This window comes from Aphis gossypii, chromosome 2 (assembly GCF_020184175.1).
Source record: "Aphis gossypii isolate Hap1 chromosome 2, ASM2018417v2, whole genome shotgun sequence".
In the NCBI taxonomy this organism is placed as follows: Eukaryota; Metazoa; Arthropoda; class Insecta; order Hemiptera; family Aphididae; genus Aphis; species Aphis gossypii.
In genome coordinates, this window is record NC_065531.1 from 39229252 (window position 1) to 39256478 (window position 27227).

At 29.5% G+C, this 27227-nt stretch overlaps 1 protein-coding gene across 1 annotated transcript in view; it reads left to right on the top strand.

The window, feature by feature from the left end:
• The first annotated feature begins 2501 nt into the window (after positions 1–2501).
• LOC114131344 (uncharacterized) overlaps positions 2502–27227 on the top strand; it is a 39364-nt gene continuing 14638 nt past the window's right edge. The window contains exons 1-2 of the mRNA XM_027996535.2: positions 2502–2789; positions 9528–9640. Of these exons, the coding sequence (XP_027852336.2) occupies positions 9551–9640 (90 nt within the window). The 5' untranslated portion in view covers positions 2502–2789; positions 9528–9550. The remainder of the gene's footprint in view (positions 2790–9527; positions 9641–27227) is intronic.

Here is a 27227-nt window from a genome sequence, read left to right on the forward strand (position 1 = left end):
ACATTTTATGTACATAATAAATTAAATATTCAGGATTTTTCTCCTAAAAAATTTGAATGAAATTATATAGAATACTGTTTTCTCTCTGCAGTGGTATTTAGATACTTGCGCTCATATTAGGTACATATTAATTTTTAAATGCTGTATACCTACTTAATGTTAGTTTTTATTTGTATTAGGTACAGTTTTTTTTTATTATTCATGTTGGTATATCAAGAAGTTCTTAATTCTATTTAAAATGTTACTTGACCAAAAGCACTTATTTTTAATGTAATAGGTATACAACAAATTATGTATTAATATTATTATATGTACTCGAGTGGGTGACAGACCTACTGGCTACTACTATTATTAAGTACCACTGTACCAGTGTACTATAATAAATTGAGCGTTCAAATAAATTTATTTTTATTTTCTAAAATAGGTAGTAATGGTAATTTATTTCAAGGTAACCCTTAAAACATTATTATTAATAGGAGATGTACTACAAACCATCGCTTATTAGGATCAAACACGATAGTATTTACTTGGACACTACAGGTGGTATTTATAAACATCAAATTGTGTTTTGACTGTAACTGACAAGACGTATCAAGATTCAAGATTAATGTGATGAAAAAAAATATGACCATTGAACACGCAACGTTCTATATATTTTGATCAGAAAAAATGGAGTAATTACGAAAACATAGAATTACATTCCTACGTAATTTTTTATAAAATTCATGAGATTATGTTCTACAAATTAATTTAGGTTTTTTTATGATTCTCTAAACTATATATCTATTGTAGGTAACTACCTGCAATGTGCAATTTTGCACTTTATATATATATATATATATATTATATACGTTTGATATTTCTTGAAGTATTATATGTATGTCCTAGATCTACAAAGTATAGATTCTATAGTAATGATTATAATATAATAGTGTTATAGTATAATATTATAATAAGTAGGTACCCTACATGTATACAGCATACGTGTTACTGTTTTTATTATAATTTATTAGTTAATATGAACGTATGATGGAGTGGTGGTGTGACGTGCAATGGTTGTGTTTGATTAATATTTAAATTGAGACTACTACAGTGCAAATATGTGAGAAGTACGTTGATAGAGTGATAGCGGACCCGGGACCGCATCATCTAAGGTATAATTGCGGGCACAGGAATTAATTAAATATTATGTCTTATGTGTTTCCTAAACTAGAAACTGTGTTGAAGTATATATATCATATCTTTAAATAGCTACATACTACACAGTACACAGCGTTTAATATAGGACTGTAAAAGAATTTAATGTATATACACCGGATTCTGCGATATATTTGTTTTCAATTTCAAATCGATGTAGCATCGTATATATTATAGTATTTATACACTGAGTAGTTATAGATAAATATATTCAACATGGTAGAATTAACGTCAAACATGATATTATAGAATTAGAATTTAGAAAACATTTGTTTTTTTAACAAGTAAATTATTATATTATAAGTGAATTATTCAGTACCTAGTATGTGGTGATACTATATTGATTAAATATGGATAAATTTAAGTTACTTTTTTATGTTCTGTAATCTTTACAAGTCAATAATGTGTTAATTATTTAGGGGTTTATTAGTTTTTACAATAAACACCAGTATAGCTTTTACAAGGTATTCGCTTTTGTTTTTATAAAATATAAATGCTTAATAATCGTTATAAAATATTCTCTATTCTAATTATAGTTTATCAGTATTTTTTATGTATAAATGGATGTCCAAAACGACATTTTTCTATGTCACTTCGTTAATTATTGTTTACTATCGTGTTCGTGTTATTTTCCTCGATTATTTTAAATAATCAGTAGGTAACTGCAGAGCAAGTGCTATTATCGATCATCCGACCGAGATTCAATCCATACTCCATAGTTCAATCGAATATATTATATCATGTGCCCTCATTGTACATCCGCTACTTATGGGCAAATAACGTACCTGACTTAAAAAAATTACTTATGGAACGCGAAAATCTTAATTATAACGACGTCGAATATAAAAGCTGGCTGAGAGACGGTTGTCGATGCACGATTGGCAGCGACAGTGGCGGTCTGTAGATCGATATACCTTTAAAAATGTAGTGTGTTTGCATGCCCGTACCCACTTCATATTGATTGTAATAATTAATAATAATATGTAACATATTAAAAAACGAGTGTGTAAAATCACTATGCTGCTGTTGTTCGTGGATTTTAGGTCGTCGAAGTATCAGTAGGTTGGTTAATAATAGACTTATAGGCGTATAGCCGTAGATTATGTACCTGGTACACCTAATAACAACAACCGTCGTCTTTTAACACCGTCGCGCGTCGTGCGTCGTCGTCATCACAGCAGCGACGGCGGCAGCAGGTAGTAAGTAGTAACCTCGTAGTTGAAACGAGTTCAGCCTTCTACCGCTCACCGACTGCATTGCCGCCGCCGCCACCCCCACCAAACAACCCGGTAAGCGCGCGACGTTCGCCAGTTCGCCACGTTCAGTCGGAGACCGTCCATCATGTCGTGTGTTCGTTGCGTCCGTTTTGTCGTCGTACGAGTGCCGCTCGAAAGTTTTACCGCCTCATCGCTTTAACAATATTTTTCTGTGCTCACTGGACTACATTTCATACGCATTATTATTATAAGTTTGTTTATAAATATTGATTTCGTGCGTGTGGTGAAAATTGTGATCTTATTGGAATACCACCCGTCATAGAGACATTGTCAATCGTCGTTCCAGAGATCATCATGGTTTACCATCATTGACGAGTGAGTACCTATATAATATTATACTATATATTATCATAAATATAAATATTAAACTTGTAACTCGGAAGGATTTAATAGATACATAAATATATTTGTGCTAAGCTGGGTATGCTAAGGTTTTTTTTTCGAAATAAGAAAATGGGACTATGATTTTGCAGCTAGTAAAGCTCGTACAGAGAGAAAGTTGTGATTTTTGGGTAATACGTTTTCAATGATGAGATTCGATTAACTCAGATCTACGAACTTCCCTAAAGATAATAATATCTATATAATATTGATCAGTTAAAACGGCATGGCATCGATTTAATATGTAATTATACCTAATATAATGTCAATCCACCGAGGATTTGCTAAAGGTAACGCGATCCGCATGGTGGTCATGCACTCTTTCCTGTATTGGAGTTAGTATCAAAATACTTCAATTACCATTTTTGTATCCGAAACTTATCGTTTAAGACGGTTCCATTTGCAACTCAAGCAGAAAATTGTTTTAAATGATCGGAATACTACATAAAATATCGATTGACATTAGTGTAGGTACATAGTTTCAAATACTATATTACTATATTAGAAATAGATCGTTGATCGATAGCCAATAACTGGTCGCAGATCCACAAAGCTTGGATAACATTATAATTACCACTAATAATAATTTATAGCATTGTATGCGGAATGTTGTAATATCATCAAAAAATTGCAACAATTATCATCGAAACAATAATAAAACAATTTTTTTAAACTTTTTTCTACACTTTTTAAGTATTTATATGTACATATATACTTATTTGTTATTATGTGCTATATAAGACCTGTTAAAATATCTAATATTTCGTCTCAATTAACGATTTCAGTGACTGCAGCTATTTAATATGAATGAAATAATGAACATTTTGCGGTACCTATATAGGTACATACAATAATTACATAAATTATCGTGGTTGAATTAATGCGTCTTTGTTAAACATCCATATATATTATATATACTTATATAAGGTGTATACTAGTACGGTTACTGTATTAAAATTGCATTTATAGTTGTTAATAAAAAATTAATTAAATATTTTAGGCCCTTATGTAAAGTATTGAATATCTAATAATTTTTTTTGTACATCGATATATATTAAAAAAAATATTGTTTAGTAGTTGTACTTGATATCTATGTAATCTATTAAGCGATAAACTTATTAATATCTTGCATAAAATATAAACATTGGATTTTTCACAAAGTTGGAGTTCAATATACAAGTTCAGTTGTTTATTGAGCACAGTTCCTAAGGAGTTTTCTGACTAAGCAAAATTTTCTTTTAGTTGCAGTGTCCTTGTATTACTATTTACGTACGCTGTGTGAAGTATTCAAAAGAAAATAGCACAGTACGTTATTTAATATTTATTATATTGGTTTTTATAAAGAAGTATATAGGTATAGATATCCCATAATATTAAATACTACTCGCATATACTCTTTTTCGCTAAAATATAAAATATGGTTGGAAGTAAAATTGTTAAAACATATCGGACCCAGCAGGATATCCCAAAAAATACATAGGCTTATGACTACTTACGTGATTTTATGAAAAACCACCCTGACTAATGCGATACACCATTATTACCTCTACCGGCTATAAAGAATACCTACAATGGGAGTACCTGTTCAGGATTTTGTTTCCAGGATTACAATATTCATTTTTAATACAATTCGTCCAGTGTTCAGTCACGTAAGTTCAAATATCACGTTTTGAAAATATTCAACAATAATTTACGTCTACCCAAACTCTAGATTGTAAGATATACGGTTGATCCGTATAGTCTGTAAAACTGTAATGTTCGTAAAATGTAAAAACGACATGCCGTACCTATATTAACGAGTAAATAAAAAAATAATCAAATACAATTTATTGTTGGATCATTTTAATTTGTTTTTATATTAGATATATTCTTGAAGAACTTAATAATATTATATATATATAATATACTATAGTATAATTTATACCTATTAAATTTTTTTGATTTTTTCTAGTAATATAGAAGTTCAAAAATTATGAAATATTTATAAAAATATATACTACTTTTCCCTTGATTTTATTAAGTAGGTATTATGACGTAGTGATAGTTTTATAAAACAAACGTATTTACAGTTTTGATTAACAGCTAGAAAAAACTATAATTAATCTATACAATACAATATAAAAATACCAAAAACATTATACATATACCTATTTTAGATATAAATATCTAATATTGTTTTTGTCATAACTATTTCTATGATTTGTGATTGGTCGTGTTATAAGTATTCTTGTTGGCTACGCATAGTAATATATTATAATAACTAATAGAGAATATTGCAGCGTTTCTTTATAATAAATTAGTGTACCTATAATACATTATCATTATCTTGAGAAATAAATTAGTATCATTTAATCAAAGTCAGTTCGTTCATGTGTGTGTCATTTCATTAGAAGACCATTCTTTGTTCGTTAATATCATTTAAATGACTGTAAAATGAACAGTTTTAAACCACCGGGTTTTAATTTAAAATCTAGTTTCATAGTAATGTTCTTGTAACAAATTGAACATATTAATTTTTTCATTTTAAACGATTATACTGTTGAATTTTGAAGTGTTGGGGTGACGTATAATTGACCTCAAGGATCAAATGATTTCTCGATCATTTATAGCGTACCTATGATTTGTTTAGAAGGTGACAGACAAAATAGTGATAATAATAGCGTTCATAATTCACAATTTGTGATGCCTGTACGAGGAAATGTTCTATACATTTTTCTACGTGTTTTCATATGTTATGTCAGTACGTTATAGTGAAACCTTATGTTTCTTAAACTTCTAAAATCAAGATATGAAAATATAGGTATCGTTGCATATGTATTCGTATGTGTGCTACTTGCATAATCCATTCCGTTTCTTGGTGTGCCGAGCGGCTGTATAGATCTCCGGGCGATGTTGAGGCCGCATTTTTTAATGTAGGTCGTCCTATCCTCGATTTCGCCAAACCGTCCGCCGGATTTAATAGTCTATGAATTATCAATGCTTATCAATTTCGAGTATGATTTACATTATAGATATTGAAGGTATATATTTAGAGGTAAAAATGTGATTACTAACCACATAATAGTATTTATGGATAACTAATAGGTACATAATAGTACATACCAACTAGGTACTGGTTTAACATTTATGTTGAAAATGAAAACAAATAACAATTTATGATATGATAGCATTATCTAACGTTTTAAGTATTAAAAGTTTTAAAAACAACTTCTTGTTTCTAATTTATATAAACCAATAAAACAATTAGATATTCGAGATGGATAATTTTTATTTTTTAAGACCCTTTTTATAGGGAATGCATATTTAAATAAATAGATTAATATATTATTTATTATATCTGTTATATTGTTAGTATTGATAAATAATAAAAATAATGAATGACTACTTATTTTGTAATATTTTACATATATATCTCAGTATTTAAAATTATTAGGTAGTTAAAAAATTATTATATAACAAAATATTTTAATCAGTTACCTGCTATAAATAACAAAAACCATAATATTTAATATTTATTATAAAGAGTTGAACACACTTATGTTTTTTGTACATAAATTATAAAATAAATTATTTGGAACAGTCTGTCATAAAATATTAATGAAGTATTGATTAATTTATTTGGTCGTAGGTATATAAAATATAGATAGGTAGGTACACAGGTAGTATATTAATAATTTATTTCTCATTCATTTTAATATACCCTATTTATATTTATATTCTTAATTTGATGCTTAAATTGCTTAAAATATAATTATGAGAAACAAGAAATGTAAAATAAAAATTAATTGTTGTGGCTATGGCTCATAAATTATATTGTAACTTTTTAGTCTTTATAACAAGTACTTTTAGATTACATAGGTTAAACAAGTATATCATTTAACAATATAATGTTATAAATTAATAATTTATTATTTGAAAAATATAATCACTTCCAGGATGATTAAATAACCTATTTAGCGATTAAATGGTTTTCCTATTATGAAACAATTTTTATCTAATATGGACATAGGACATATGGTGTAATGTTGCAAATAATAAGCCTTGAAAATTATTTTTCCTTAAAGACACAAAATTAAAATTAAATTATTGCGATATTATGTTTATATATTTATATATAAATCATTTATGTTATTAAATAATATTCTAGATAATATAATGCTATAAAATATGTTAATTTACTCTAACCATTTAAATAAGATGCACTTTTATAGTGTTGTAACTATACATTTGTATAGTACTTATTTGAATTCTCAGTTTTGATGTTTTTATTTAGGTACTTGTCTCAATATATATGTTGATAAATTATTAGTTTGTGAATATTTAATGCACTTGATTTTAATAGTAACGGAATCTTGCGTGACACTAACGTCCATCTAACGAAACTAATGAGTAGTGAGGCTATCCAGACTTCAGAGTACCTATATGGGATACGGATGAGCAAATACAAAAACAAATAAATCAACAAAAAAACAATTCAAATTACCGTCATCGTATCCGTTAATATTTAATTGTATCAAAATTATTAAAAAGGGAATATTGTAAATAGAATACAACCTATTGCAAATGAACTACTTGAATGATGTTTTCTATCTTTTTGTGGGACGCAGATGTTTTATTCTAATATAATTTATTTAAGTCTTAAGCAAAAACATTAACATTCATAAACTTCATAAAAAAAAAAATGATGTTATATTAATATCGATGTACGAGTATAATATATGATATTGAAAGTTGAAACTATATTATTGTTTATGAAATGTTTCCACAATATTATAGCATCGTGTATAACGGTGTCTCTGGATTGTCATTCCGCATCATTATATAAAGACGTGTAAACATTGCTGAACACAATCTGTTCCGGTTCATTGTTCGTTTATTGTTTATGAAAATGTGAGCATGCATTTTTATAACTGGTTTTTTTTAGAAACTTTTAAGTGAATTTATTACATTTTTCGCACATGGACACATAGTTCTAAATATATAAGCATATATATAACGTAATATCATTTTCAAAACATTTTAAATAAGATTGTGGAATTCATTGTAATATTCGCTTAACATCACATATTTTATTACTATTTTGGATTAGAATTTTTTATTAATAATTGTTTTAAATAAAAATTGAATCTAGGAAAATTATAATTTATGAATCTTTATGAATATAATTAAATCGCCTTGTTTTGTTTAAGAGTTATAGTATCTACATACAACATACCGGTTATTCTATTATTTTATCAGTCTTAAACGCCAATTAATAATACTAATACTAGATAACTATATGACGGTGTAATAGTGTTTATATGTATTTGCGTAAATGAAGTGAGTAACATATTCATTTATCATTACATATTTTACAACTGGTTTTTTTCTCCAAAACCATGAATTTTATTAATATTAAATTCAGCACAAGCCAAATTTCGAGTAAGTATGAAACCTGTTTTTTTAAAACTTTTTTCTATACACGTTTTAAATAAAATCTCATTTTATTTCAAATCTAAAGATTGTCCACAACATGATTACTAGGTATCTAATTGTGACTGGAACATATTTTAACAAGGGTGACAAAAGAGTAAAGACACAATAACTGTCAAATCATAAAAGTTTTTGCCGTGTCATTAAATAACAAGTTCACAATATTAAAAAGGGAGACAATTATTTGTTTCGACGCGCTTATATCTTAATCTGATTTTTGTTCAAATCTAGATAAGTTTATAAATATAACAGTACTTAAAAATATATAGTTTTAGTAATGTTTAGTATTTATATATACAGTACAGATATTGTTGTATATTTATATAAAATATATAATTTGCAGGATTTCTTTACTGTATTTCTATAATAACCGAAAATAATTGTTTAAAATGAATTTTCCACTAAATGTATCCACAAAACCTAAACTATTTAAAATAATTGATACAACACTGTATACTTGTTGTGGTATTGGTCGTTTAATTTCCATAACCAAAACGTGTACCGCGTTTTCAAGTATGCACCATCATCAGTAGTCTGTATTGTCCACGTACTCCTATTCACTGCCTTTAAAAAAGAACTCCAGTCCCGATAACACTTGCATAAGAATCGTGTTTTTAAAATAAAAAATAATATCTCCATAAAAATAACCTGGCGTACGCGATGTCTTTGTGTATTGTCTTTAGTAGGATAAACATAGGTATTGCACAGGGTATTGAATACTGACATTAGTTATTCCGAACACAACCTAAACAAAATACGTTTGTACGTCGCGTATAAGTACAGTAGTTTATTTTTGTAGTATTTAAATAAATAATTTTCTTATTTATTAATTATTACCTATATAACCCACTACACTACTATACTTCTATTTATGAAAACAGCAATATAGAAAATTATGTATTAATTTACATTGGCTTACACTATGGGATTAGTGTACAACGCTAGGATTCCGCAGTGGGTATTGACACTGAGCACGAATACACGAATATATATAGGTGCATTGGAATTTGACAATAGACAGCAAAGAGCATGTTGTAATGATTTCGTTATTGCATTCATATAAATTCCTTGGGTATAGAAAATAGCCATGATATAATATGCGTTTTACAAAGATGATATGACTCATTATTTCTCAATTATTTTTAATTACAAATCGTGATAATGTTAATTTATACCTTATACAATCTTTTATGTTTACAGGAAATCAGAAAATAATCACAAAAATGCCGCCTTCAAGAGATTCGATGGCCTATACCAAAGGCCTACTTAATGGACCGGGACAAAATAATTGTTTTTTGAATAGCGCTGTACAGGTAAGAATTTACTAAAAAAAAAAAAATGACAGGTATCATTGTATACGATTCTGAATGGAGATGATTTGTCAGCCTAGGATATATTATATTTTCCACTGGGTGGTGAAAAGGTGGTTTCGAAAATTTTAGTTGTCTATTAATAGCTCAAAAAAATAAAACGAGAAAATTTTGAAAATTTAACCGTGTATAAATAACGCTATTATAAACATTTGGTGAAATTTTCAAGTATTTACAGTGATTCGTATTTGTGTTAAAACTATATCAAAATATCGATTTTGTTGAAAACTGGTTTTGCCTTTTGACCTCTATAATACACCAAGGATATTTAATTTGTCACCAGAAACTACCCCTGAAGTGAAGCATTATTTTGAAAATTTGTGGTGTACAGACACAAAAAAAATATACATCATTGTAGAATCAATACATTTATTGCTCCGTCAGAATCTAAAACATATTTAGAAATCGAGTATTATCATTTATTCTTAATTATATATATTTATACCATTATGTTTTAGTCAAATCTCATTGATAATTTATAAAATAATTTTCAACTGGATTTTTTTATAAACTATTTGTCAAACATTATAAATTTATAAAGTATTTATTTAAAAGTTGCTTAAGTGTGATTAGAATTTAGAAATAATACGAGTATAATATGTAGAATGTAGATTTTGAAATTCTGCCAAGAAGGCACGATATTAATTCTTGGCTATGATTTTATTCGACAAATGACAATGTCTATCTATAAATTGCTATTATATATTTATAAAGTTCACACTATATGGTTAAAACATATGTGTTTTATCGCCTATGTCATTCGTGCAAAACGTTTAAGTTATTATTATTGCACATAGAATTTGTTCGGTCGCCAGATGTTCACTCGCCAATAACTACGATTATACATACACATTAATATACGAATAGTAAACAATAATAGCTCAATATACCATCAAAATTTTTAGGGAAGTATATAAGTATATAATATATTTCAAATTAGTATTTTTTTTATTAACCACAAAGTGTATATTCAGTCGGAAATAGGAATAATAAAATTAACTACTAAACTTGTGAATAGAAGGATGTTCTCATGTGGTCATTATACAAATGCATACAATACGGTGACCGGAAGTAGAATAACGTCTCTCATATATACCTATATATACTTATATGAAATATATTCCGGTTTGTCTGCTCTGGGATTGAGAAAAAAAAGTTGAATGAAACAGACTCATTTCACTTTGATAACGAAAACACCGTTGGTAGCGTAATACAATTATTAACTGATAGCCGCTGAAATAGTTGCACAGATGTGCCCACATGAAATTAGGTGTTGTATTAATAACGCCTGAGATAAACCAGTTGATGCTAAAATAGGTTTACTGTTAAATAAAATTATTTGTAAAATATTTTACGGCTATAGTCAGTTATTAACTAAGACCACTGTATCAGTGTATCACATTTTCAGTTATGAATTTTATTTTTTTTACAGCTCAGCAGTGTTGTATTTATTAAATAAATTATTTATTGTTTTGATAACAATTATTATAAGTATTTTTTTTTCAATTATTATTAAAATAAAATCAAAAATCAAACTTTAAAATATAGAATTCTATTTATAGAATTATACTAATTTTTTAAATTTTCAAAATCATTCTAACTCCTGAGTATATCAACATTATGTTTTCAATATAATTCACGAAACGAACATACATTTTATTAGTCATGTGAAAATAAGTTAATAAAAAATTTTTAATTCAAACTATCATGCAAAATATATTAAACCAGATATAATTTAAAGCTTACCAGTTATTATTATTACCATTATTATATTTATATATTCAAGATCCATTGCCATGATCAAAATCTACATGTTGATTGATTTTTGTAAAATTTCATTTAAATAGAGACCAATAAAGACCATTATACTCTACATATTTTTTTAAAGAAGGAAAATATGACTATGTATATAAGTATACTACATCATTTAATATATTATACAGTTTATTATAATAAGTGACAATAATTCATATATACTGCACTTCAGGAGAATTATACAGGTACCTTATCCATCATAAGTTAACGTAAAAAAAAGTGTATAATATAATCATAGCAGTCGTACCTATACTTGAAATAGTTTATAACAAATAACTTATTGTAACGGTATAATAACTATAATATATTATAAACATGTGATATCATATTTTTTTTAGTATTTTTAGTTTTATTTTTACATAATTACATTAAGTCATATAACTATCGTAATGTTTTAAAAGGAAAAAAAATATAAAAATATTATTCATTGAAGACTAAGACCTAGGTGATGTATTATCATTATGTAGGTATAGTTTATACATTATACACCATAGTATTATAGTGACTATAATATATAGTGACTATACCATTGACGTGTATTTACGAGTGTAATATTGATAAACCTATAAAGTATAACATTTAATAAACACCATTTGCCATTATAATTTTATAATTTTTGTAAAATAAAATAAAAGAATTAGAATCACTTTTGTTTAGATCTTCTCTTGAAATTTTGATAACCTGTTTAATTTAACTATCTAGATAATATTTTTTCTCCCCGTAGAAAATTATATTTAAATACAAAATTTTTAGATTACTGCGAAACTTGTGTTTAATATATGAATTATATTATATTATAAAACATAATACGTATCTTATTTCTTACATATATACTTATACTAGCTATACTATATATTATACGAAATAGCAGAGTAAAAATTTAATAATAAATCCAGCAACTTACAAGGAGCTGAGGGCGTGGCATAACTGCATAAGGTAAATTTATTACCGTCCATTAATTCTATAATATTAAAATATTTTACGCACATTTCATATTGCGTATACTTATACTACACACATTTGATATAATAAATTCTGAGTTATTCGTGTCTACACATATACGTGTGTTGTTTTGCAAATTTAATGCTGGGCAAGTGTCCAGTGGAAGTAGGTACCTACATTTTTGATTGATGCATAGCGTTCTTATAATTTGTAAGTCATTGCCGTATCGAAATGGGCACGCTTGAATACGGTTCTATATAGGTGCGCGTATTGATGAGTTTTGGTCATTGAAAAAATATCGTAATGGGGAAAAAAATTATAATTAGTTTTTGCAATTGATTATAAATGGTAGATAGCCAAAAAAAAATGACAAAATAATGAAAATTAAAATAAGCTAGTGTAGTGTATGGTATCTATGCATAAGTGCAATATCATTCCTGATAGTTTTTACATTATTTCAAAATGAAATTATAATATATTAAACTGGAACATATTGTAATTAATTATCAACAGATTCTGAGTGCGTATAGGCTCTGTGTTGAGATTGCGATTTAAAGTTTTTTGTGAATAGGTAAATATTGTTATTATAATGTACGCAGGTGCATAATATCATAATAGTATTATGTTTATTAAAGCACACATTTAATAGGCTGTCTAATGTGAGCTATATGACGTGTTAAAATAACATCTGTGTACAAATAATGAAATAAACATACTTATTAAAATGTTATATAGATACTACTGGGTAAAATAAATTTCAATAATTGCGTATAATTTTGTTTTTGTACATATTTACGTTTAAAAATTTTGAACTGTGATAAATACAATTAACATTTGAAATTTAAAAAATTTCTATTGGGTGTATTGGAATAATATACTTATGCAATTGCCAATTAGAATAAAGTATACTCTAGGCTATTGAACTATTTAAATATGAGCATAGATTTTTTGTAAATTTTTTTTTAAATTATGCGAATTAATACGACTTGAAATTTATACAAATGTATAGCAAGCAGTAGCCAGCAGATAAATATAGTAAGATACAAGTAAAATGGTTGATGATGATGCATAGATGATAGTATTATTAATGTATAATATGACGTGTGTATTATTCAATTTTTAAATAAGTAGCTTAGTCAATGTTGAAACCTCATCTGAAATTGTATATTATTAATAATTTGTTGGTTTAAAAATATTGTTTAAAAAAACTATATTTAAATTATTTTATCCTCATAAATTCAATAATGGAATGGTCGTAACCTAGTTACCTAAAACTTTTTTCTAAAAAAAAAATCATTGTGGTTGACACGGCTTTGCACGATGAGTTATTTTTCGGGCGACATGCAGGAAGTAGGAAACACGGTTCGGTGGTTCCGGCAAATTGGGGGACGGCGTGTTGTAATCCCTAGGGTGGAATGACGTGACAATTGGCCGTTTATATTGCTAACGATTTTGTTTTAAAAAAATAATAAAAACGATGATAAAACGTGACGAAGAGTGGAAATCATAAATAGATACATCTCCTAATAGACATGTACTGCAGGTGAAGTAGTGGTTAGCAACTATTGAATATTGTAGCCTGTAGGTAATCCAAATTTTGACTTACGACTAATGTTCCGGCGTGTGCGCACGCTAACAATGGTGTGTCAAGGAAACAGAAATTAATTTTCTCGTAGGAAAACATAAGGGTTTCAAGGTGGAAATATAATTTATACTATAATATATTATAAAGTGCATATTCGAAGGGCCCCGTGGGAATAGTTTACCAACCGAGACCACGTTCATGTATGAGAACCCACGCTCATTACTATATTTTTACTCACCATATAGTTTATTAGCTATAATAATTAATAATATGTTTTTATTCTATATTTTATATGTTTATATAAACATTGTCCATTTTCTTCGTTCGATGTCAATCTGTACATAATCAAGTGGTTTTCAATAGCAAGGAGGGGTAGTTTCGTTTTACCACGTGTGACTATATATTATTAATTATTATAATATACATTATACTTATATCTTCGTGTTATATAACTTTGATGAGTGCCGAAGTGTTTTGTCTTTAATATAAACAAGTCTGCGCCAGAGACCTATTTAACACCTTCATAACCCAATAGCCAATATAATAACCATAAACATTTAGTAATTAATGAGCCATAGCAAATTATATCGCCAACGATTTTAAATAATGGTAATATTCACTTATCAAATTATCGTTTAAGCCACTTGTAGGTATATGTATATGACTTTAATTTTTTTTGACTCGTTATAATTATGATTTTATAAAGCATTCCTCAAAATATTCTAAATGAATAATATGATATGATATGTTCTAACCATAATTAATTCATAAAGAATTAAACCTTTTACGGTGAGTTGTACGTAACACGATAATTATTATTGAAATGCTTGATATTAATTACTAAAAAATACGCTTATTAGTTATTACTATTCTACTACTGTTATTTAATCAAAATGCAACTCACGGTTATGATGTTGTTTGATATATAAATTATTATATTAATTTATTTGATTGTTTATTTTATATTGTATAAAAACAATTATGAATATTTCACATAAGTTTATCGCTATGTTTAATGTTTTAAATATTTACAAATTTTTTAGAAACGTTCGTTCTTTTTTCTTTATTAAAATATATAAATTAATACTCAATCCATCTTTTATTTTTGTATATAATTTCTGTGACAATAAAACACCAATAACTATCACATGTTCATGTGTACATTCAATAAAATTTAACGTATGTAACTATATTGCATAATACAAAATATAATGCTATATTTTTTTAAATGTTTTATAATACAGATATAAAATTAATTTATAGTAATATTATATATTATGTTTCAAAAAAATATATATAATAAATATTATTTGTTATTGTAAACACAAATTATAAGCCAGCAATTTTTAAACTTAAAATTGTATTACATATTCGGAGGTTCGTGGGATGTTGTACGGTTTAGTACATACAGCTACTGGTTTTGGTATACTTTCTATAACCCGTTAAGTGAGTTAAAACAGTGAAATATAGTGGGATGTAGAATTATATTTGAATAGATGTAGGTTGAATTTACCAAAACTTAAATAATATGTACTATCTCATATACATGTTGGGTAGATATTTAAAATTTAATTTCGATTTAGATTTCTAAGTATATGTATATACTTAGCAATAATACAAATTAAATAACTATTAATTTTAAAATAAAATCTTGTTTAAATTTTTCGAATTTTTAATTATATAAATATATATGTATATTATATAGTTACTTCATTATGGTATAACGTTGTGTATATAAGTTTTTTTGACTGATTCAAATACAATACATTTTATACGTGCATATTATTAGTTATTTCTTATTTTATCTATTCAAACTTGATTAAGCAATAACTAAATTTATATTTTTATGGCATTTTAAGTATTAAAATGAAAATAATAACTAAAAAACGAACTCCTTTCAGCCACCTACACAAATTGGACAGAAAGTTTTACTAACTCCACAAGAAAGCAAAAGCATAAATACAAAATTATATCAACTGCAATTTGCTTTTTTAAGTATGAGAAACATCCACAACAGGTGTATTATCTTATCTATTGTTCACAAGGTTCGCTCGCACATATATTAACCCGGGAAAAGTGTCTTCACTAAAAATCCCACCTGTATCCTTGGCTGTGTGTAAAGTAAGCTACCGATGCGTGACACCCTGCGTGTAACTCTTAATCGTTTCCTGTGTATTCATTAATACCGAAATTTATTTTTTCTCTTTTTCTACTTGAAACCCGCACATCCACATTGAATCACTGTACAATCTTTTCAATGATCTATCGAATTAAAAACGAGATTATCTCGTTTTTGTTATCCATTTTCAGACAAATACAGTATTTTCTCTGTAAGTTTCGATTTGCACGCGGCTGATATTATTTGCATCTTAAACTGGTTTTACCAACGCGCACACTTTACGGCGCAGGTCAAGTTTGTGTTCAGCTCGTGCCGTGCTGAGGTCAAATAAACAACCCGGGCCTCGCCTATAATATATGCAACCTATTCTTGATGTGATTTCCAGTATCCTAAACTACAGCATGGTTTTTATTTTATTTATTTCATTTAAATGTACAATGAAGCTTAAAAATGTCTGTGGACCTTATTTTTTTTATGATTTATTAAATTGTTTGCTATTTTATGAATTTTCTTATTCACAATTTTTCAATATGATTTGCACCATATTAAATGTTTGATACATTTTAAGTCTGGACTTTATAAAACTCTATCCATATAAAAGTTATAATAAATTATAGATACGCATTTATTATACAACACCAATATAAGTTATTAGTCCTACACTGTACTTGAAAGAATGTATAGGATAGCCTGTATAAGTTTATTAATATAGAAGACAATCAAAATTTGAACAGTGGTAGAATCTGGTCGGTGTAAATAATGGTTGCTCAGAATTAAGACAGATGAGGTATTAAAATTGTTTTGGAGTCGTGAACCTTAGCATCCGGATTTTAAATAGAGAGTGAGATAGACTTGAACACGTGATGGAATGATAGTGGTCATCGAGGTCGAATTCACAGCATTCAGATGTGTTTAGTACGTGTTCGTATTGAAATCGATCATAATTGTGTAATTCAACATATAGATTGTCAGTATCCGCTTCTATATTATTCTATATAAATATTTGGTCCTACATGCAATTTCACTACCGTGGTTGAGGAAAAACTTTTTGAGGTTTAATGACGCTCATCGTGTAAATGTATATTTAATTTTGCCTAATCTACCTTGAATTCCGTAAGAACCAAGAGTATATGTAATGCGTTTGCGATTGATTTCGATTAAAATAGGAGAGGGGCAGCGCTTAACCCAGATTAGGAAATGATTGTTATTTTTTATCCATATAAATATTTGCGCTCGGTGCCTTGGTATGCTATAGGCCCTGCTCGTACAAGAGAAAGGTTGTAACTCGTACAGTCGGCACAAGCTTGAAGAACTGTAAATATGTTAGTGTCATATACGCAGCCTTGGAAATTATGTTTGACGTATGAAATATACAACCAATTGACTACCATAATAATTTAGTCTGAGGTTTGTACATATCATATTTATAACGAGTATATGTGCATTTTATAAACCCAAATTGCGTGTTAAGATACTAGATACGCGTATATGTATCAAGATGAATACCGGCTGACGTTGTAAAATAATCACGCGATCAGTTGTTGAAATCGATTCTGGATATTTTTTTTGTTTTTGTCTTTCATATTGCCTTTGCCTAGGAAGTTGGAAACATATTTTATTATAACTTGTGGTTTCGCCTGTTATTTGAAATTGGAAACCCTAAGCGTGCCTTGAAGCCGATGCATTTAATGTGGGTAGGTATATTGTATATACTATATATTATTGTATGTGTATGTAACAGAGGGTTGAATGCTGTCCATATGTTTCTCATATATTATGTATAATATATATATAATATATATAAGTAAATGTATGTGGTGTGTGTGCGCGCGCATTATGCAGGTGTGTTCAACAAAAAAAATGTAGGAGGGTTCTTTAGAGTTATTACATTAAACCAGCATGAAATAGTTTTCTGGCATCAACTACCTGTATTTGTTAAAATAAATAAGGGTGGAACGAGACTGGATCTGATCTGGGTGAGTTTTCTTGTGTTTGAATAAAATACTACATTTTTTGCTAAACAATCATATTATGATCGATGTTTATTGGTACCCACTTTAATAATACTAATATTGATTGTTATCAAAGACTCATCTTTCTAATAAATGTGAATTGTTGTTTTAATTATTTGTATAATACAAACAACTGTTTGCTTTTTAAAAATAATTTAAAAATTTAATTTACAACAACTATTAAAACTATATATTAAATACTAAACATTGCCATCGATCGAGCTTATAAATAAACTGGAAATAAAAATAAAAAGATAAATATGTATACACTATACAATATACATATACATATATATCAACTTCATCTCGAAAATACTATATTGTAATCATCGGTTACGTTAATATAAAAAACTATCCACATTTTTTGATAGTTAATGGGAATATATTATACCCATTATATATATATATAAATATCTTACAGTATTATATGCTTCGTAAGTATGTGCGTGTTTAGAATCAAAATCTCGTTGGCTTATTTTTCGGTCTCATAATTACTAAATAGTAGATACACTGTGTATAATGTATATTATATACCGTATTACATAAATATTATAAGACTATATCTGATATTCTTGTCGTACATGTAACACCACGATTTTTTGAACTTAGATTTCGAACGGTGGAAAAAACTACGCATTAATACATTAATATAGTATTATTTCAGCCTCGATTGCGTGTTTAGTGTAGCCGTGTAGCTACGATAGACGGACCTATAATTAATTTTTAATAATATAAGCATAATTTTATGATCCAACGACTACTGTAAAAAACTGTATCATTATAGATAAAAATATATTTGAAATAGGGATGACATATATAGGATGATAATAATATATATATATATGTATAATCATCCGTATTCAGTGGTAATATGTATTTTATTATTACTATAATATGGTCTTCATCCTCCATCTACTGCCAAACGGTCGCTATATTATACTACCGTCAAGTTGAATAAAAACATTCATTTTTTTCTGGGAGTGTTAACTGTGGACTACAGCGACTTTTCCCCGGTATTCGTGGACGAACAGACAATGAAACAGTGGCGTCAAAACATAAAAATGTTTTAGGTGTGGTGACAATCGCGAATGTGTATGTATAAACACTGTCCCGCCGGACGTTGCTTATCATCGCATGTATCGTATGTAACGGCGTCAGGTCGTTTGGCGCCCGTGAAATGCTGACGCCGAGGAGTGGTTGCAGTATTGTCCGACGAATAGTTTGCCCTTTACTTTTTTCTTTTTTGTTGACAAAATGACAACCACGGAAAGAGTATTAACTATTAAGTATTGAGTATCTATATAGATGGGAAAAAACAACTATAAAATGTCGTTATGTTTATGGTCATATATTATAATTTATAATAATATTCATCGTATACTTCACGATAACCAATCCCGTTTTGCTATAGGGTGCCAAGGCTATTTTGACACTAATGGTTTCCAACACAAACTGTTTTGGGCACTTTAATGCTCGTCGTTACTCGTTTGGGAACCAAAATTGTAATGATTCGTGACATGTTTGGTTACGTTGACGCCTATAAGGGCTTAAACCTATAATATTATAGTATATTGAGACAGTAAAAAAAATGAAATTATTCGTTTTTATATTTAAACCATAGTATTGATTTATTTTTAAATTTGTTTATTCGTTTTAATCCGCCGAATATTCTATTGTTTTTAAATATAGTTTCCGTCTAAAAAGTAAAGTCTATGTCATGCGTGGTTCCCAAATGGGTTTATAAATGTTATAATATTAAATGTTGGTATTAATATAATAATTATAGTGCCGTATCGATGTACCTATTAAAATTGTTAAAGTAAGTGTCCAAACAGGCTAAAACTTTTTCGGGAGATATTATCATCAAACCACTTACTCCCGTTTCAATGTTAAATATTATAAACGCGCGCGCGCGTGCGTAGCTCAACCTGTTGCAGCCGTTTACCCGCAACAGCGATCGCATAAGTAATCCGATATCATAAAATCATCGACATCGGATAAAGTAAAATACACACATAGAATTATGTATTCGTATCGCGAGTATATTATGTTTTATTAAGCTATTATGATTTTGCAAAAAAAAAAAAATGATCTTAATTGAGAAGCGCAGGTCACAGATGCGTATTAAAGATATATGGAATAGGAAAAACTTCAGCACGCGACCAGTTTCCTAGTAATAAGAATATATAATAAAATATGTATACAGTGTCTATAGTCTGTACCCGCCAATAGTGTAATGGTCTGTGCTCTGTAGCACGCGTCGCTCGTTTTGGATTTATAAACGTCCATTACGAACGCGCCGACAACTAATACATGACTAAGACGAGATATATAATATTATACTACTCAATAATAATACAAGAGAATTGTTATGATTACGAGATTAAGCGCACAATAACATTTCGACTCTGAGGCCATTAACGCGAATGACAGATCAGTCGTCCGACGTCGTGCGGCGGCGAACCGGACCACTTATTTATTATTATGTTCGTGATTTTTTGTTCTTTGTTTTCGCTCGGGAACAATATTATCGAAACGAGTTTAGGTACCAAATACCACTCCTCCGCTGACGTCTCTTTGTCGTGTGCTTTAGTCGGGGGTGGTTAAATTGAATATAACAAAATAATGTATATTATAGAGTTAAATTTATTTACGTCAATAAAATATGAGAGTGGTCAATGCAAATTGATAATGTCAAAACGCAATTTAAAACGAAAGAAATAATCATGTTCACTATCACACTTTTAACATATAATATACAAAGCTTATGCCAGTTTTAAACACTTATAATTTATTATGTTTTATAAATATACAAGTAAACACTTGGTACTTTATAATGCATATATATATGTATATATTAACCTCGACATTTATACGACCGTATAGAGATTGGAAATGGACCGCGTTTCACACTATGTTGTTTGGCACAAAACGCACATAACATGATAATAATAATATGGTAATTTATAAAAAGTGACGGTAATGAATATTGCTTGCAGGCATGTACTTGGAAATATTTAGGTATTCATAATCACTGTGTCGCCATAAAGAAATTAAATAAAAATAAACTGCGTTTCTAGATCAATATTTTAGTTATATAATATTGATAAATCGTTGTGTTTATCCAAAACATTAGTATATTGCAGTATAATATATTCACTTTTACTTCATGGATATTACAATATTTTTCATGATATAACTATATAAATTCAAAATTGTTAAATCAACTTTATTTTTCTTTATTTGGAGTGTATTAAAAAAAAAAGTTTACTATAAAATATATTATGTAAGAAGATTTTATAGATAAATTTTGTAAAATATTATATAATTAATTAATTGAATAAATTCACTTCATTACATTTTGTAATAGTTTATATAAAGTACATGAAGGTATAAAATCAATAATACCAGCTATACCTATTATTATTTTATCTGCTCTAGAAGGCTATACAAACAAAATCTTATTTACAATATTCTTATATTACTTCAATCGTGTTAAGTGATCACAATAACATACCTATACATTATTCAAAGTTTCTCTTAAATTGGTGATTGACATAAAATCTTATTAATAAAAATTTAAAACATACATATTTTTATGGGAGAAAAATGTTAATTTTATAATAAAATCATTGTTTGGGAAAAATAATTAAAACTAGTATAATGAAAATGATTAGAAAGTTATAAAAAGACAAAAAGAGATTATGGTGTTATATGCAAAGAAAGTCACGTTGAAAGACAGCAGCCGTTTGGCCAGGCAAAATTGACGGAATAAAAGATTTTGAAAACAATTTTGATGGCGACCTAAATGTAATATAATACTCGGTATAATTAGTTTTATTTCGTATACCTACTAACTAGAAAAATAATTGTTCTTTTACTATAGTCGAATTTTGAGGTCGATATATTATTATTGTGCATAATAATTACAACGAACCTTCGAATTAATTTTTTCAGTAAGAACAACCTATTCTTTTGTTTACATAGTTTCACACATATACGTTAGCATTACGAGTATACCAGGGTATGCGACAATAATAATTAAATATAATTATTATTATATTATAATGTAACATGATACAGGCGCTCGTTGTTTATATTTTTATATAATATAAATAAAGTCCCTACGTCGTACGTCGTATATTCTACCCGTTGACCTTCTGTGATGACGTTTACATTTGTATAATGTAAAGTCAAGTTTTGTCGAATCACAATATAATATATACAATATAGTAATAGTTCTATAGTAGGTACTATGATATACATTATATTATTATTTATATTTCAATATATGCATTTCGAGTGCGTGTATAACGAAAATTTCTTTTCATCGCGCACGCGGCGACTGTTCAAAACACGAGAACAACGTATATATATTATATTATTATATTGTACAGTGTCTTTTGTTGGGAAATTAGTCTGAAGAGTAATTAAGGAGCTCCGGAGACACGTGCGGCAGTGGCACCGAACGTTGTTGACGTCCACCGTCGTCGTCTCCTCTCCTGCTCTCGATCTTCCGTCCGACGACTCCGAATTATCTATTCGCTTCAATCCTTTCGTATCTCTACTATTATAACAAAAAACCGGTTTCCTTTCGTAAATCATGTATTTACGACGAGATGATGGTGGCAAGGCGAAGGCGCGTGCAGTGCGTATATAAGAGCGCTCGCGCGCGCCACTCACGCTCCTCACGTCAGGATCAGGATAGAGATTAACAGTATCCTTATACTTGGGTATTATAATTCACTCTTCGGTATATTAACCGTTTTCCGACATGTCGGCTTATGTTTATTCAAATCCCCTTCGTCGTCGGTAAATTGGCATTGCTATATAGCAGTAGCGTAGTCTCCGTTTCTGCGTACTTATACTGCTATAGTTATAATAATTTTCTATACACGCTTGGCGCGTTTAAGTCTTCGTGTAAGTTGTCGTCACGTTTTCTTGTATTTATAATAATATATATATATATATATATCAGAATGCGCTCGATTTGTACGGCACAGCGCCCTTGAACCCGGTTTCCTTTTTAAGGTTTAAGGGGTACCTATATACAGCAAAGCGTATGTACTAACATTTGATTGAACGAGAACAAAGAAAGTATATTTCTTAATTTTTCCCTTCTAAAATTAATATTTTTCTTATAAAATTATATATTTTGACTGTAAAATTATTACACATTGTGAAACAACAAAATTGTTATGTATTAAATTGATTTAAGTTCAAATATTTTAGGAATGAGGAAGAAAGACTGTATATGTATAAGAAGATGCAGAATTGTGTGTAAAAAAATAAAGAAAATCAGCTTTTGATTATTGAAATGTACCATTTGAGAATACATACATAAATTATAGGTGACATCGATTTTAAATAATACGCATTGTCTATGTATTGTAATTTCAATAATACCTCAGTCTTAACCTCAAACCTAACCCTCGGCAGAAGCATTGCATTTTTTTTATAAATAAGAAAATTGATATTTTTAATATTTTACTCCGACGTACCCTCCTTAAACGGAAAATCTTCCTACGACTTAGATTTTATACAATATTTATTTAGATTTATTTTTATTTTTTTTTGGCGCCATTAATTGGATGACCGCTGTTACAACCACAGAGACGCGTATATAAAGTGATTGCGTAGGCGACAGATATAGGTAGGTACGACGCGCGTAATGATATTATAATATCATATTATGTAGGATCTTTCCGGTTACCACGCACTACTGCGCCCGCCCTCGGAATCAATATTTGTCGCCCGACACCCGGAGGGAGGCTGCGGAGTAAAATACACGATGACGAGTAGAGGCTGGAGGCCGTCGTGGTGGTGGTCGTCAAATCGTACCTACGCGCCAGCGACTTGAGTCGGTTGTATGCGGCAACGGAGGAGGACAGAGATTACGCACCGGCGACTTTAACGACGACCGCGACGGGACCACGCGTATAATCGCCGTGTGTTTCCGGTCGAGGGCAACGTCTGCGTTGGGTTATTATAATCTCAGCATATAATAAACAGTACTAATGCTACCCGTGTACTCACCCAAAAAGTCATTAACCATCTCGGTTACATATATTACACTTCACAGTGATTGTCAACGACTAAATATTATAAGTACATCGCCACTTGCCAACTAGTTGGTGGCGGTGCAAACTTTTACAACTTTCGTGGTAAATTGTTTTATTATTATCTAATAATATATAATACGTTCTAAATTTTTATGATCTAAGTGCAAAAAATTATCATCATAAGTATTACATATTATTACCTTAATATATTGGTAAATATGTTGTAGCCGATGAATTACTAACAATAATTTGTTAAAAAACTAATCCGCAGCAACAGTTGGCATTGGAGCGAAATTTTCAGAAATCTCTTTCACCTCTCTCTTACATTATTGGCTCACTGAAATTAGAGTGAACCATTTTATCTCAGTACTAAATTATTGCTCGTGCAGTTACCATTATTTCAGTAGTAAAAACTAAACACTGTATAAATGGGCGGTATAATCGCTTCTCCGCGATAAAGAAATTTCACGAAATTAAATGTTCTAGCTAAAGAAATGTGTCATTTGGATAATAAATTGTACCCCATACAGCGAAAAACCGGTCTTTACGATTTTATACGATTTTGAGTATTAATTGTGTAATATATTATGCATTATGTATTTACGCATGTAGTATGTACCTGTATATTTAACATTATACATACAGGTTTTAAAACGGTGTATATACTTGATGGATAGTTCCTGCACAGTGCTTTTCAAGTTGGATATTAAATTAATGATTAAGTGAACGTCACTCATACTGTTATACCAGTGATAAGGGATAAATTAATTATGTTTAAAAAATATAATATATTGCCTGACTTAATGTTAGCGTTATAATATATTGATTATTATTGTCTATAATTAATTATATTTGCATTTATTGTATTTTAATATAGATTGTGACCATTCAATAATGCGTATTATGTATAAAATATTCACATTGCACATAATACCTAAACAATTTTCCTGACGATGCGTAATCGTCCAGGATAAAAGTTTAAATAACGAGTGAAAAATATTTAACGATTTATGTAAGTATATTATTGAGCGTAACGCAACATCTGGAATTCATATTATTATGTAATTAGGTAGGTATTTATTGTTACTACGTATAACAACCATCTATCGTATAACTCAATTAAATTAAGCATCTACCCGTGATTATTTTTTATCCTATTCATACGTAATTTCACATTAAGTCCCCACCTCACCCACGGATACCAATTTAGATACGCTACTGATATATGGTGATTGCCGATTGGTGATTGTTATATACTTGTATAACTGATTAATAACAAGTACCTATCTATTATTTTGTTTGATTATGATACCTGATATGTATTGTGTTCTATTATACATAGGTAATATTTTCACTGTATCTATGATGAACGAGCGTGTGTTAGATACCCGCGGGGGGACCCTTCCACCACAACAAGAAATTATTGATCTAGAGACGCCACTATACGTCATAGCATCATTCGTTTTCCTACTTTTTAACTTCTTATTATTTTACTGCGCAACGTCAATCAGATATTCATTTTAACGCGATTTATAATTACGCAATCGAAAACCGATTATACCGATACATCGTGTGTACAGTTAAATAACGTTAATAACCCTGAAATAATGATAATAAAACAAAAACAAACGATTATTTTATATACGAAGAATTGATCAGCGCTTCTTGTGATTTCTGTACACCGGAAAATGGAAATATACCGTGGTATAATGGGTATCTGCCGGCTACCGGCACACGGAGTAATAGAACAACGCGTGAATTCGCGCCGCGCGTACCAATGTTTTCGATTTGAACCGAATCAATTGATTGACTAACCGTGTGTTCCTTATACATATATTATTATCCTGCGCGCGCGACGAGTGCATCTTGATTGGGCAAAGGTATTTAAACTCTTTATAGGCTACCGTTGCGAGGGTTTAGTGGAATTCGTGTTTGATCAATATATAATATGCGCTTTATTACACAGGGGTAAAATTTCCTTTGATCGGATACGATTTTATAATAATTATTTTATACTATGCGTGTCTATCCGTTTATGCAAGTATTCAGTTTTCAGAGCAGTTGTCGCTCATCGCTGAAACGCAATTGATATATAGGTATATTTTTATTGTTTTTCGCGTTCGCAGTGTAAAAAAAAAAAAAAAACAAAACAAACAAATGGGCACTCTGTGTCACGGCGACAACGGTTTTTCAGTTTTACACCCGCACAGACTGCGTATTATTATATCGCCATCATCATCATATTATATTATTCGTATTGGACTTTCATAAGTTTACGTTGTAACGCTGCCGTGGGGGCGGAATAAGACTGTTCGCCGAGATTCAAACTACGCGTAGAACAATGGCTTTACTGCTTTAGTAGTAGTAGTACCTACATTATAGTTTAACCTGCATCCGACCCGACGACGACGGTGTGCGCGTTCGTTTCCCTCGCCGCCGCCTGGCGTTTATAATACCTATACTACGTTTTTATGGCGGGATTTCGAATTATTTTTTACTACACGATGATGTTTATTACCTGCGCGTAAGAGAATCTATACAATCTCTCTAGCTCGAGACGTAGTGCGCGCGCCTCGCGCGTGTATTATTGTGTTCGATATTATTATTATATATTTTACTACACTATAGTAAAAGTCGTAGTAAATCCCCTGCGGGTCCTGTAAACCGGTTTCTCGCCATCGCGCCCGCCGACCGGCCAGGGTTGCCAACGTACACGTTTTCTCGGCGCCAAATCCAAGGACAGCGCGGCATGGTCGGCCGTCAGCGCCAACTACGCGTACAATAATAATATTACTACATAGGCGATAAAGGTACACTCCCGTATTCGCAATTATAATTGTTAGTCTAATATTGTTTAGGTTTTTTTTTTGCCAAATTCTAGGGCATAGTGTCAGTAGATTAACGCGCCGAGTCTGTAATATATTATATTATCACAATTACATTCTACGCGATCGATTTGGCGGGCTCCGAGAGAGGCGTGAGTGGCGTAATATTT